The 14,058-nt window shown below is 38.0% G+C and overlaps 1 protein-coding gene across 1 annotated transcript in view; it reads left to right on the top strand.

The window, feature by feature from the left end:
• LOC133548828 (transmembrane protein 229b-like) overlaps positions 1 to 12,048 on the top strand; it is a 12,491-nt gene extending 443 nt beyond the window's left edge. The window contains exon 2 of the mRNA XM_061893762.1: positions 11,209 to 12,048. Coding sequence (XP_061749746.1) covers positions 11,228 to 11,758 — 531 coding nt within the window. The 5' untranslated portion in view covers positions 11,209 to 11,227 and the 3' untranslated portion in view covers positions 11,759 to 12,048. The remainder of the gene's footprint in view (positions 1 to 11,208) is intronic.
• The last annotated feature ends 2,010 nt before the right edge of the window (positions 12,049 to 14,058 follow it).

The following is a 14,058-nucleotide window of genomic DNA, read 5'->3' as shown; positions in this document are numbered from 1 at the left end:
TCTGCGCATGCGCGCTCGTCGGGAGTTCCCAGGGTCAAACCATACAAAAGCATGTTGTTGTTTTTTTTAATATATATATATTTTTTTGACTGGACATCCATATTTACAACAACACGATAACAGGCGGCCGTACCAGCAACTTGAGGGGTTCCAAGTTCGATCCCCGCTTCCACCATCCTCGTGACTGCCGTTGTGTCCTTGGGCAAGACACTTCACCCAACAGTGCCCCACCCACACTGGTTTAAATCAATCAATGTTTATTTATATAGCTCTAAATCACAAGTGTCTCAAAGGGCTGCACAAACCACAACGACATCCTCGGTAGAGCCCACATAAGGGCAAGGAAAAACTCACCCCAGTGTGACGTCGGTGACAGTGACAATGATGACTATGAGAAACCTTGGAGAGGACCGCATATGTGGACACTTAGATCATGGTTTCACTATGTAAAGGGCTTTGAGTCTCCTGAGGAAAGTGCTATATAAATATAATTCACTTCACTATATTCTCTTGAAAGTTTTCGAATATTTTCCCTATAGCAGTACAACTTTTTTTTTACATGAAAATGTAGAATTAAAAAAATATTATTGATTTTTTTTTCCTCATAATACTACAACTTTTTCTCATGTTTTTCCTCATAACTTGTTCCTCATATTAAAACTTCCAATTTACAACTTTTATATATTCACATTGTTTGTCGTTTTAGTACAATTTTTTTCTCAGGGTTTTTTTTTTCTCATCGTAGTTCATTTTATTCTTTTGAAAAGGTTTCCTCATTTTTGTCATAATACAACTTTTTCCTCATATGATGGTTTTCTCATAATTGTTTTTCTCATATTAAAAACTTCCAATTTACAACTTTTATATATTCACATTGTTTTTCGTTTTAGTACAATTTTTTTCTCTGGGTTTTTTTTCCCTCATCGTAGTTAATTTTATTCTTTTGAAAAGGTTTTCCTCATTTTTTTCATAATACAACTTTTTCCTCACATCATAATTTTTCTCATATTAAAAATTCCAATTTACAACTTTTAATTTTACTCTATTAAAACTTTCATTTTTTTTTACATTCACATTGTTTCTCATATTAGTACAACTTTTTTCCTCATGATTTTTTTCTCATTGTTAACTTAATTCTTCTGAAAAATTTTTGCTTTTTTTTTCTCATAACACTACTACTTTTTTCTTGACAAATTTTCTCACATGATGGGTTTCTCATAATTGTTTTTCTCATATTAAAAACTTCCAATTTACAACTTTTATATATTCACATTGTTTTTCGTTTTAGTACAATTTTTTTCTCTGGGTTTTTTTCCCTCATCGTAGTTAATTTTATTCTTTTGAAAAGGTTTTCCTCATTTTTTTCATAATACAACTTTTTCCTCATATGATGGTTTTCTCATAATTTATCTCATATTAAAACTTCCAATTTACAGCTTTTAATTTTATTCTATTAAAACTTACAATTTTTAATACATTCACATTGTTTCTCATATTAGTACAACTTTTTTCCTCATTTTTTTCTCATTGTTAACTTTATTCTAAATTTTTTGCAATTTTTTTCTCATAACACTACCACTTTTTTCTTGACAATTTTTCTCATATGATGGTTTTCTCATAATTGTTTTTCTCATATTAAAAACTTCCAATTTACAACTTTTGTATATTCACATTGTTTTTCGTTTTAGTACAATTTTTTTCCCTGGGTTTTCTCATCGTAGTTCATTTTATTCTTTTGAAAAGGTTTTCCTCATTTTTTTCATAATACAACTTTTTCCTCATATGATGTTTTTCTCATAATTTTTCTCATATTAAAACTTTCCAATTTACAACTTTTAATTTTATTCTATTAAAACTTTCAATTTTTTTTACATTCACATTTTAGTACAACTTTTTTCCTCATGATTTTTTTTCTCATTGTTAACTTTATTCTTCTGAAAAAATTTCGCAATTTTTTTTTCTCATAACGCTACCACTTTTTTCTTGACAATTTTTCTCATATGATGGTTTTCTCATAATTGTTTTTCTCATATTAAAAACTTTCAATTTACAACTTTTGTATATTCACATTGTTTTTCATTTTAGTACAATTTTTTTCTCTGTTTTTTTTTTCTCATCGTAGTTAATTTTATTCTTTTGAAAAGGTTTTCCTCATTTTTTTCATAATACAACTTTTTCCTCATATGATGGTTTTCTCATAATTTTTCTCATATTAAAACTTTCTAATTTACAACTTTTAATTTTACTCTATTGAAACTTACAATTGTTTTTTACATTCAGATTGTTTCTCCTATTAGTACAACTTTTTTTCTCATGATTTTTTTCTCATTGTTAACTTTATTCTTCTGAAAATATTTTACTATTTTTTTTCTCATAACACTAACACTTTTTTCTTGATAATTTTTCTCATATGATGGTTTTCTCATAATTGTTTTTCTCATATTAAAAACTTCCAATTTACAACTTTTATATATTCACATTGTTTTTCATTTTAGTGCAATTTTTTTCTCAGGGTTTTTTTTCTCATCGTAGTTCATTTTATTCTTTTGAAAAGGTTTTCCTCATTTTTGTCATAATACAACTTTTTCCTCATATGATGGTTTTCTCCTAATTTTTCTCATATTAAAACTTCCAATTTCCAACTTTTAATTTTATTCTATTAAAACTTTCAATTTTTTTTACATTCACATTGTTTCTCATTTTAGTACAACTTTTTTCCTCATGATTTTTTTTCTCATTGTTAACTTTATTCTTCTGAAAAAATTTTGCTATTTTTTTTCTCATAACGCTACCACTTTTTTCTTGATAATTTTTCTCATATGATGGTTTTCTCATAATTGTTTTTCTCATATTAAAAACTTTCAATTTACAACTTTTGTATATTCACATTGTTTTTCATTTTAGTACAATTTTTTTCTCAGGTTTTTTTTCTCATCGTAGTTCATTTTATTCTTTTGAAAAGGTTTTCCTCATTTTTTTCATAATACAACTTTTTCCTCATATGATGGTTTTCTCATAATTTTTCTCATATTAAAACTTCCAATTTACAACTTTTAATTTTATTCTATTAAAACTTACAATATAGTTTTGTATATTCACATTGTTTCTCATCTTAGTACAAACTTTTTCCTCATGATATATTCTCATTAAAGTTAATTTTATTCACTTAAAGTAGTTTTCTTCATTTTTTCCTCACAAAACTACAATTTTTCCCATACAAAAACGTGTTTCTCATAACAGCAAAACAATTCTCATATTAAAACTTTACATTTGGAGATGTTTTCTCATATAATTTTTCCCTCATTATAGTACAACTTTTTGTTCCTCATAATCAAACTATTTTGTGACACAATTTTATTTCCCCCCACAAGTCAACTGCATTTTCTCGAAGAACATTTTCTCAAAGTTTACATTTTTTCTCATAATAGTACCATTTTATTATCTTGACATTTTTTTCTCATGTTTTTCTCATAACTTTTATATTGTATTAAAACTTACTATTAAAACTTTTGTTCCTCATTTTCTTCTCATAATAGTACAATTTTTCCCCTGACAACTTTTTGTCAAATGATGTTTTTTTTATAATTGTTTTTCTCAACTGTGTTGGCCCTGCGATGAGGTGGCGACTTGTCCAGGGTGTACCCCGCCTTCCGCCCGATTGTAGCTGAGATAAGCGCCAGCGCCCCCCGCGACCCCGAAAGGGAATAAGCGGTAGAAAATGGATGGATGGATGTTTTTCTCATATTAAAACTTCCAAATTTACAACTTTTGTATGTTGACATTTTTTCATCTTAGTACAACTTTTTCCTCATGATTTATTCTCATCAAAGTTTATTTTATTCACTTGAAATAATTTTCCTCATTTTTGCTCACAAAGTAGAAACTTTTCTCTTAACTTTTCCCCATACTAAGACGTGTTTCTCATAATAATAAAAACATTGTCATATTAAAATGTAAAATTTACAAATGTTTTCTCATATCTTTTCCTCATTATAGTACAACTTTTTTCCTCATTCAACATTTCTCTTGAATAACTTTTTCTCATAAGTATACATTTTTTCTCATCATACTACAAATGTATTGTCTTGACAACTGTAAACGACTTGCCGTCGTTATATGGGTTGCATGGACCACCCAGGAAGGAAATCTCTTTAGCACAGGTTTGACTCTTTATTTTTAAATAAAGCTTAAGTGTCGGTAAGGTCGCTCTTTCAGCTCCTCCTCCGCTGCTCGTCCCGGCCTGCTTTTCAGCTGCTGTTTTGTCGCCTTTGTCTGTGCTGTTCTCTGTCGCTCCTTGCTCGTTCTCCTGCAGTGCTTTGGACACTCCACCTCTTCTTCCCTGATCTTTCCTCCTTCTCCCCTTTTATACACTGCGAGGAGATAGGCAGATTGCTGCGCTGTCGCTCTCGGCAAGCCCCGCCTCTACGTTCCGCCACATACTCCGCCTCCTTGCCGCCATCTTGAGCAGGGCCACAGCATGTCCTGCCCCGCCGTCGGCTCCGCCTCTCCACAACAACTTTTTCTCATATGTTTTTCTCATAACTAAATCTTTCATTCATAATTGGGATCAATACACACTTTTAATGCTATTTGCCGACTCGGCACAGAAGTCTTTGTGGCGTCCAATCCTGTCAGCATGTGATGAAGGAGTTAATCAGGAACATCAGGTTTGGTCGCCATTGTGTCAAATATGAGGTCACTCTATGACATCACCACCAAGGCTGTCATCACTAAGCTCAAGGCCTTATGGGGTATTGTGTCCAGCTAGCGCCAGTTTACATAGCATTTTATGTCCACATTAGTCTTGGCGCTTCACCCTTTCAGAAGTTGTCTGATAGTTCAGGTAAGACGACACATTTTTTAGTCAAAAATAGAAAAGTGTCGTACAGTATTCAGTAGTGATGATATCCATGTATTGTTTTCTTGGTGTCAAAGTCTTGATACCTAAAACAATCAAGTCAAAATTGCCCACCTTTTGGAGGCGTATTCGTAACGTCCTGATAAATGCCGAAAATGGTCAAAATGAGAAAAATGGTAAATGGGTTGTACTTGTATTGCACTTTTCTACCCCTTTTTAAGGAGCCCAAAGCGCTTTGACAGTATTTCCGCATTTACCCATTCACACACTGATGCCGAAAGTTGTCAAAATGCGAAAAAAATTCTAAATAAAAGTGTCAACAATTTCCAAAATAAATACATTCTGTACAGTATTCGGTAGTGATGATATCCATGTATTAATTGCTTGGTATCAAAGTCTCGGTACCTCAAACAAATTAGTCAAAATTGTCCACCTTTTGGAGGGGGTATCAGCCGTAACTTTTCCCAATAAATGCCGAAAATGGTCCAAATGAGAAAAATGTCAAAAATTACACCCGGGTGACTCACAGGCGACCTGGGAAGAAAGAGGCCAAAATGTGGAAAAATGTTTGGAGGCATGCTAGAGAAGCTGCTAACCATTCCTCACTCAACGGTCGCTAAAGCGATGAAAACCAAACTGGACTATTTTGCTGAAATTGGCATCTAGGTTTAACTTCATATTTTGACGTACGCTAGTGAGGTTGCTAACATTTTCTCTCCCATCAAATTTTTCAGTTAGCAATAAAGTGCAGTTAGCATATTCAGAAAAGTGAAAAGTTATTCAAAACAACCTTTTTGTTCAGTTAGCAAGGTGTAACAAGTTGCAAACAATTTTATTTACTTTTTATTTACTTTTTCCAGATATAGAAGTTGATAAAACATGTTTTTACGTCAGGCAAAATTGTGCACCTTTTTGGAGGCAGTATCAGCCGTAACCTTTCCCGATAAATGCCGAAAATGGTCAAAATGAGAAAAATGTCAAAAATCCCCCCGGGATGACTCACAGGCGACCCGGAAAGAAAAGGGCAAAAAGAGGCCAAAATGTGGAAAAAGGCCAAAATGGGCCAAATGACAAAAATTTGTAAAATAAAAAAGTGTCAAAAAAATTAAAAAGTTCAGTAATTGGTAGTGATGATATCCCTGTATTGTTTGCTGGTGTTAAAATCTCGATAACCTAAAACAGTGAAATAAATGTCCATCTATTGGAGGTGGTATCAGCTGTCACTTTTCCCGAAAAATGCTGAAAATAGTTAAAATGAGAAAAATGTCAAAAATAAAAGTGTTATAAAATATGAAATAGAAAAGTGTCGTAGAGTATGCGATAGTTTTCCATGTATTGTTTTCTTGGCGTCAAAGTCTCGATACCTAAAACAATTTAGTCAAAATTGTCCACCTTTTGGTGGCGTAACAGCCGTAACTTTTCTTGATAAAAGGCCTAAAATGGTAAAATGAGAAAAATGTGAAAAAATACCCCTGGGATGACTCACAGGCGACTCGGAAAGAAAAAGGCAAAAACAGGTCAAAATGTGGAAAAAGGCCAAAATGGGCCAAATGACAAACATTTCAAAAATAAAAAAGTGTCAAAAAATTAAAAAGGTCAGTAATTGGTAGTGACGATATCCCTGTATTGTTTGCTGGTGTTAAAATCTCGATACCTAAAACAGTCAAGTAAAAAATGTCCACCTATTGGAGGTGGTATCAGCTGTCACTTTTCCCGAAAAATGCTGAAAATAGTTAAAATGAGAAAAATGTCAAAAATAAAAGTGTCAAAAAATATGAAATAGAAAAGTGTCGTAGAGTATGCGATAGTTATCCATGTATTGTTTTCCTGGCGTCAAAGTCTCGATACCTAAAACAATTTAGTCAAAATTGTCCACCTTTGGGTGGCGTAACAGCCGTAACTTTTCCTGATAAAAGGCCTAAAATGGTAAAATGAGAAATTTGATAAAATACCCCTGGGATGACTCACAGGCGACTCGGAAAGAAAAAGGCAAAAACAGGTCAAAATGTGGAAAAAGGCCAAAATGTGCCAAATGACAAAAATGTCAAAAATAAAAAAGTGTCAAAAAATTAAAAAGGTCAGTAATTGGTAGTGACGATATCCCTGTATTGTTTGCTGGTGTTAAAATCTCGATACCTAAAACAGTGAAGTAAAAAATGTCCACCTATTGGAGGTGGGTATCAGCTGTCACTTTTCCCGAAAAATGCTGAAAATAGTTAAAATGAGAAAAATGTCAAAAATAAAAGTGTCAAAAAATATGAAATAGAAAAGTGTCGTAGAGTATGCGATAGTTATCCATGTATTGTTTTCCTGGCGTCAAAGTCTCGATACCTAAAACAATTTAGTCAAAATTGTCCACCTTTTGGTGGCGTAACAGCCGTAACTTTTCCTGATAAAAGGCCTAAAATGGTAAAATGAGAAAAATGTGAAAAAATACCCCTGGGATGACTCACTCACAGGCGACTCGGAAAGAAAAAGGCAAAAACAGGTCAAAATGTGGAAAAAGGCCAAAATGGGCCAAATGACAAACATTTCAAAAATAAAAAAGTGTCAAAAAATTAAAAAGGTCAGTAATTGGTAGTGACGATATCCCTGTATTGTTTGCTGGTGTTAAAATCTCGATACCTAAAACAGTCAAGTAAAAAATGTCCACCTATTGGAGGTGGTATCAGCTGTCACTTTTCCCGAAAAATGCTGAAAATAGTTAAAATGAGAAAAATGTCAAAAATAAAAGTGTCAAAAAATATGAAATAGAAAAGTGTCGTAGAGTATGCGATAGTTATCCATGTATTGTTTTCTTGGCGTCAAAGTCTCGATACCTAAAACAATTTAGTCAAAATTGTCCACCTTTTGGTGGCATAACAGCCGTAACTTTTCCTGATAAAAGGCCTAAAATGGTAAAATGAGAAAAATTTGAAAAAATACCCCTGGGATGACTCACAGGCGACCCGGAAAGAAAAATGCAAAAACAGGACAAAATGTGGAAGAATGCCAAAAATGGGCCAAATTTGAAAAATTTCAAAATAAAAGTGTCAAAAAGATAAAACAAATTCAGTATTTAGTTGTGACGATTCCCATATATTGTTTGCTGGTGCCAAAGTCTCGATACCTAAACCAATCAGGTCAAAAGTCTCCCCTATTGAAAGGCAGTATCAGCTGTCACTTTTCCCGATAAATACCGAAAATGGTTAAAATGAGGTTTGCAAATACATCAAAGATACTATTATAATCCATTTCTAAAGGATAAAGCTTTGACCTGGACAAGAGGTCATCCGGTTGGTCCCCAACGTTCACCGAGTGTTTCGACCCTTAACCACAACACTCTCTGGTTGGTGGGTCAGCAGTGATTGGCCAGATCTCTGCTCCTCTCATCCAGGCTTCAAATAATGTCAAAAATAAAAGTGTCAAAAATAGAAAAGTGTTGTACATTATTCGATAGCGACTATATCCATGTATTGTTTTTTTGGTGTCAAAGTCTTGATACCTAAAAGAATCAAGTCAAAATTGTCCACCTCTTGGAGGCGTATTATCCGTAACGTCCTGATAAATGCCGAAAATGGTCAAAATGAGAAAAATGGTAAATGGGTTGTACTTGTATTGCACTTTTCTACCCATTTTTAAGGAGCCCAAAGCGCTTTGACAGTATTTCCGCATTTACCCATTCACACACACATTCACACACTGATGCCGAAAGTTGTCAAAATGCGAAAAAATTTCTAAATAAAAGTGTCAAAAATGTCCAAAATAAATACATTCTGTACAGTATTCGGTAGTGATGATATCCATGTATTAATTGCTTGGTATCAAAGTCTCGGTACCTCAAACAAATTAGTCAAAATTGTCCACCTTTTGGAGGGGGTATCAGCCGTAACTTTTCCCAATAAATGCCAAAAATGGTCGAAATGAGAAAAATGTCAAAAATTACACCGGGATGACTCACAGGCGACCTGGCAAGAAAGAAGCCAAAATGTGGAAAAATACCAAAATAGGGAAAATGAGAAAAATCTCAAAAATAAAAAGTTTCAACATTTCTTTATATTCAGTATTTGGTAGTGACGATATCCATGTATTGTTTGCTGGTGTCAAAGTCTCGATACCTAAAACAATCAAGTCAAAAATGTCAACCTATTGGAGGTATCAGCTGTCACTTTTCCCGATAAATGCCGAAAATAAGTCAAAAGTAAAAAAAAAAAAAAGCGTTCAGAAAATGTACAAAATAAAAAAGTGTCAAAAAATGTCAAAAATAGACAAATGCTGTATAGTATTCGATAGTGACGATATCCATGTATGGTTTTCTTGATCTAAATTTTGAAAATGGTCAAAATGAGAAAAATGGCAAAAATAAAAGTGTCAAAAAATACCCCAAAAAATGTTGTACAGTATTTGGTAGTGATGATATCCATGTATTGTTTGCTTGGTATCAAAGTCTTGATACCTAAAACAATCAAGTCAAAATTGTCCACCTTTTTGGAGGCGTATTAGCCGTAACTTTTCCTGATAAATGCCGAAAATGGTCAAAATGTGAAAAATGCTACTCCGATGACTCAGGTGACCTGGGGAGAAAAATGCAAAAACAAGCCAAAATTTTGAAAAATGCAGAAAATTGTCAAAATGAGAAAAATGTCTAGGGAAAAAAAAGTGTAACAAAATTTCTAAATTCAGGATTCTGTAGTGACAATATCCATGTATTGTTGGCTGGTGTAAAAGTCTCGATACCTATCCAATCACGTCAAAAGTGTCGACCTATTGGAGGCTGTATCCGCTGTCACTTCTCCAGAAAAATGCCGAAAATGGTCAAAATGCGAAAAATTTTCTAAATAAAAGTGTCAAAAATTTCCTAAATAAATACATTTTGTACAGTATTCGGTAGTGATGATATCTATGTATTAATTGCTTGGTATCAATGTCTCGGTACCTCAAACAAATTAGTCGAAATTGTCCACCTTTTGGAGGGGGGGGGGTATCAGCCGTAACTTTTCCCAATAAATGCCGAAAATGTTCAAAATGAGAAAAATGTCAAAAATGTCAAAAATACCCCTGCGATGAGTCACAGGTGACCCGGAAAAGAAAAAAACAGAAACAGGCCAAAATGTGGAAAAATTCTGAAAATGGGCAAAATGAGAAAAATGTCAAAAATAAAAAAGTATCAAAACATTTTCAAAATTCAGTATTCGGTAGTGATGATATCCATATATTGTTTGCTGGTGTCAAAGTCTCAATACCCAAAACAATCACATCAAAAGTGTCCACCTATTGAAGGTGGTATCAACTGGCATTTTTTCCAATAAATACAAAAAATGGTCAAAATGAAAAAAAAGTTTAAAAAATAAATAAAAATTGTCTACATTTTTTCTAAATAAAGTGTCTCACAATATTTGGTAGTGATGAATATCCTTATATTGTTTGCTTGGTATCAAAGTCTCTATACCTAAAACAATTAAGTCAAACTTGTCCTCCTTTTGGAGGCGGAATCAGCCGTAACTTTTCCCAATAAATGCCAAAAATGGTCAAAATGAGAACAATTTCACAAATACCCGGGTGACCCGGGAAGAAAGAGGCATAAACATGCCAAAATGTGGAAAAATGACTGTGACGGACTCCTACCGTCGTCGTGCGGGTTCCATGGACCATCAAGGAAGGACATTGCTTTGCAGGTTTGACTCTTGTTTATTTTTCAATAACACAACCTTTGTCTTTTGGTCGGATCGCTTTTCAGCTGCTCCTTTCCTGCTCGCTCCTCGCTCGCTTTCAGTCGGCCGCGTCTTCGTAGCTGTCTTCAGCTCGCTCTCGGGTCGTTTTCGCTCGTCAGGTTCTGCTGCCACGATCCCTCCTCCTCCTCCCCTTTTATACAGCCAGAGGAGAAATGTCAGTTGTGTGCCGGTGCGCGATCTACGCACCTGAATTTGATTGCGGTGGCGTGTGGCGTGGCTCCCGGCACGCCCCGCCTCTCCGCTCATCCGCATTCTCCGCCTCCTTGCCGCCATCTTGGGCAGGGCTGCAGCATGCCCTGCCCCGCCATCTTCTGTTGGCTGCGACTCCCACAATGACCAAAATAGTCAAAATTAGAAAAATGTAAAAAATAAAAGTGTCAAAAAATGTGAAAAATTAAAAAGTGTCAAAAAAAAATGTCAAATAAAAATGTCAGATAATGTCTAAAGTGAAAAAGTGTCTTATGGTATTCGGTAGGGATGATATCTTGGTATCAAAATCTTGATACCTAAAGCAAGTCAAATTCATCCACCTTTTGAAGGCGGTATCAGCCGCAACTTTTTCCGATTAAATTGCAGATCTTTCTTGCCAAAGCTGTAATTTTGCAAGTTATTTTCATATGACATTCTGTCCTCTTCCAGATCCAAGGCGTGAAGAGCCATGGCGACCACGATGCTGCAGCCTCCCGTGCCGCTGGCGGTGCTCTCCCGCTGGTACCTGTACGCCATCCACGGCTACTTCTGCGAGGTCATGTTCACGGCGGCGTGGGAGTTCGCCGTGAACCGCGACTGGAAGTTCCCGGGCGTGACCAGCGTGTGGGCGCTCTTCATCTACGGCACGTGCATCCTGACGGTGGAGCGCATGTACCTGTACCTGCGCGGGCACTGCCACGTGTTGGTGCGCTGCCTCATCTACACGCTGTGGACGTACATGTGGGAGCTGAGCACGGGGCTGCTGCTGCGCCAGTTCCACGCCTGCCCCTGGGACTACTCCGCCTTCCGCTACAACTTCCTGGGCCTGATCACGGCCGAGTACGCGCTGCCGTGGTTCTGCGCCTCCTTCATCGTGGAGCGCTTGGTCATCCGCAACACGCTGCGCCTGCGCTTCCATCAGGGCGCCGACGACGGCTGGGGCCGGAGCTACCTCAGCGGCTGGTTGTCCGGCAATAACAGCTTCCTCAAATGGGAGTAAACTCTTGCAGGGGGCGGGGGATACTGGGACTCAACTCCACCCCCCTGACTATTACTGCATGAAAACAAGGAAAACATGAACCCTCTTCAGCATCGTCATCATCATGACCTCTAACTCCTCATGGATTACTCATGGGATTTTACATTAGGCTCGAGCGTAGTAACCTCAAAGCCTGAAACTGTTCTGTGTGTGTCCAAAATAAACTTTACAAACATTGGTGTTTTGTTGATAGACCCACGACACCTGCGCAGGGCTCAACGGCAACATCTGGTCTCCCAGGTGTGCCCCCCTCTGCCAGTTGGGGTCCTTTCTCTTATCCATAACCATCTGCTACTTTGTTCGGCAGCATCCGACAGCGATTTGGCAGCTTGCCGGAAGGCCTGACCTGTCACTCCCGTTCCTTTCAGAAGCTTGGTTGTGGGCATGGCAACGAACCCTTTGCACCCAACTTCAACTGGAAGCACTCGGACAAGCCAGCCGCCCTGCTCTGCATCGGCTGTTATGTCCGCATACCTCCTTTGTTTGCGCTCATATCCTTCACCAATTGCTCCTTCCCACGGCAGTTAATTCAACAACGAACACAGTCTTTTGGGAGGTTGACCACTCGACCAGGTCCGGCCTGAAGCTGGTTGTAAGGATCTCAGGTGGGAGGCTGAGTTATGTCCGCATACCTCAGTTGTTTGCCCTCATATCCTTCACCAATTGCTCCTTCCCACGGTAGTTAATTCAACAACGAACACAGTCTTCTGGGAGGTTGACCACTCGACCAGGTCCGGCCTGAAGCTGGTTCTAAGGATCTCAGGTGGGAGGATGAGTTATGTCCGCATACCTCAGTTGTTTGCGCTCATATCCTTAACTAATTTCTCCTTCCCACGGCACAGTTAATTCAACAACGAACACTGTCTTCTGGGAGGTTGACCACTCGACCAGGTCCGGCCTGAAGCTGGTTGTTAGGATCTCAAGTGGGAGGCTGAGTTATGTCCGCATACCTCAGTTGTTTGCGCTCATATCCTTAACTAATTTCTCCTTCCCACGGCAGTTAATTCAACAACGAACAGTCTTCTGGGAGGTTGACCACTCGACCAGGTCCGGCCTGAAGCTGGTTGTAAGGATCTTAGGTGGGAGGTTGAGTTATGTCCGCATACCTCAGTTGTTTGGCTCATATCCTTCACCAATTGCTCCTTCCCACGGCACAATTAATTCAACAATGAACACAGTCTTCTGGGAGGTTGACCACTCGACCAGGTCCGGCCTGAAGCTGGTTGTAAGGATCTCAGGTTGGAGGATGAGTTATGTCCGGTTACCTCAGTTGTTTGAACTCATATCCTTCACCAATTGCTCCTTCCCACAGCACAGTTAATTCAACAACGAACACAGTCTTCTGGGAGGTTGACCACTCGACCAGGTCCGGCCTGAAGCTGGTTGTAAGGATCTCAGGTGGGAGGCTGAGTTATGTCCGCATACCTCAGTTGTTTGCGCTCATATCCTTCACCAATTGCTCCTTCCCACGGCACAGTTAATTCAACAACGAACATAGTCTTCCACGAGGTTGACCACTCGACCAGGTCCGGCCTGAAGCTGGTTGTAAGGATCTCAGGTGGGAGGCTGAGTTATGTCCGCATACCTCAGTTGTTTGCCCTCATATCCTTCACCAATTGCTCCTTCCCACGGCAGTTAATTCAACAACGAACACAGTCTTCTGGGAGGTTGACCACTCGACCAGGTCCGGCCTGAAGCTGGTTGTAAGGATCTCAGGTGGGAGGCTGAGTTATGTCCGCATACCTCAGTTGTTTGCCCTCATATCCTTCACCAATTGCTCCTTCCCACGGCACAGTTAATTCAACAACAAACACAGTCTTCTGGGAGGTTGACCACTCGACCAGGTCCGGCCTGAAGCTGGTTGTAAGGATCTTAGGTGGGAGGCTGAGTTATGTCCGCATACCTCAGTTGTTTGCCCTCATATCCTTCACCAATTGCTCCTTCCCACGGCACAGTTAATTCAACAACGAACACAGTCTTCTGGGAGGTTGACCACTCGACCAGGTCCGGCCTGAAGCTGGTTGTAAGGATCTTAGGTGGGAGGCTGAGTTATGTCCGCATACCTCAGTTGTTTGCCCTCATATCCTTCACCAATTGCTTCTCCCCACGGCACAGTTAATTCAACAACGAACAGTCTTCTGGGAGGTTGACCACTCGACCAGGTCCGGCCTGAAGCTGGTTACAAGGATCTCAGGTGGGAGGCTGAGTTATGTCCGCATACCTCAGTTGTTTGCGCTCATATCTTTCACCAATTGCTCCTT

The sequence above is a fragment of the Nerophis ophidion genome, linkage group LG03 (assembly GCF_033978795.1).
Source record: "Nerophis ophidion isolate RoL-2023_Sa linkage group LG03, RoL_Noph_v1.0, whole genome shotgun sequence".
NCBI classification, from domain to species: domain Eukaryota; kingdom Metazoa; phylum Chordata; class Actinopteri; order Syngnathiformes; family Syngnathidae; genus Nerophis; species Nerophis ophidion.
This window is presented reverse-complemented; position numbering and strand designations above follow the sequence as displayed.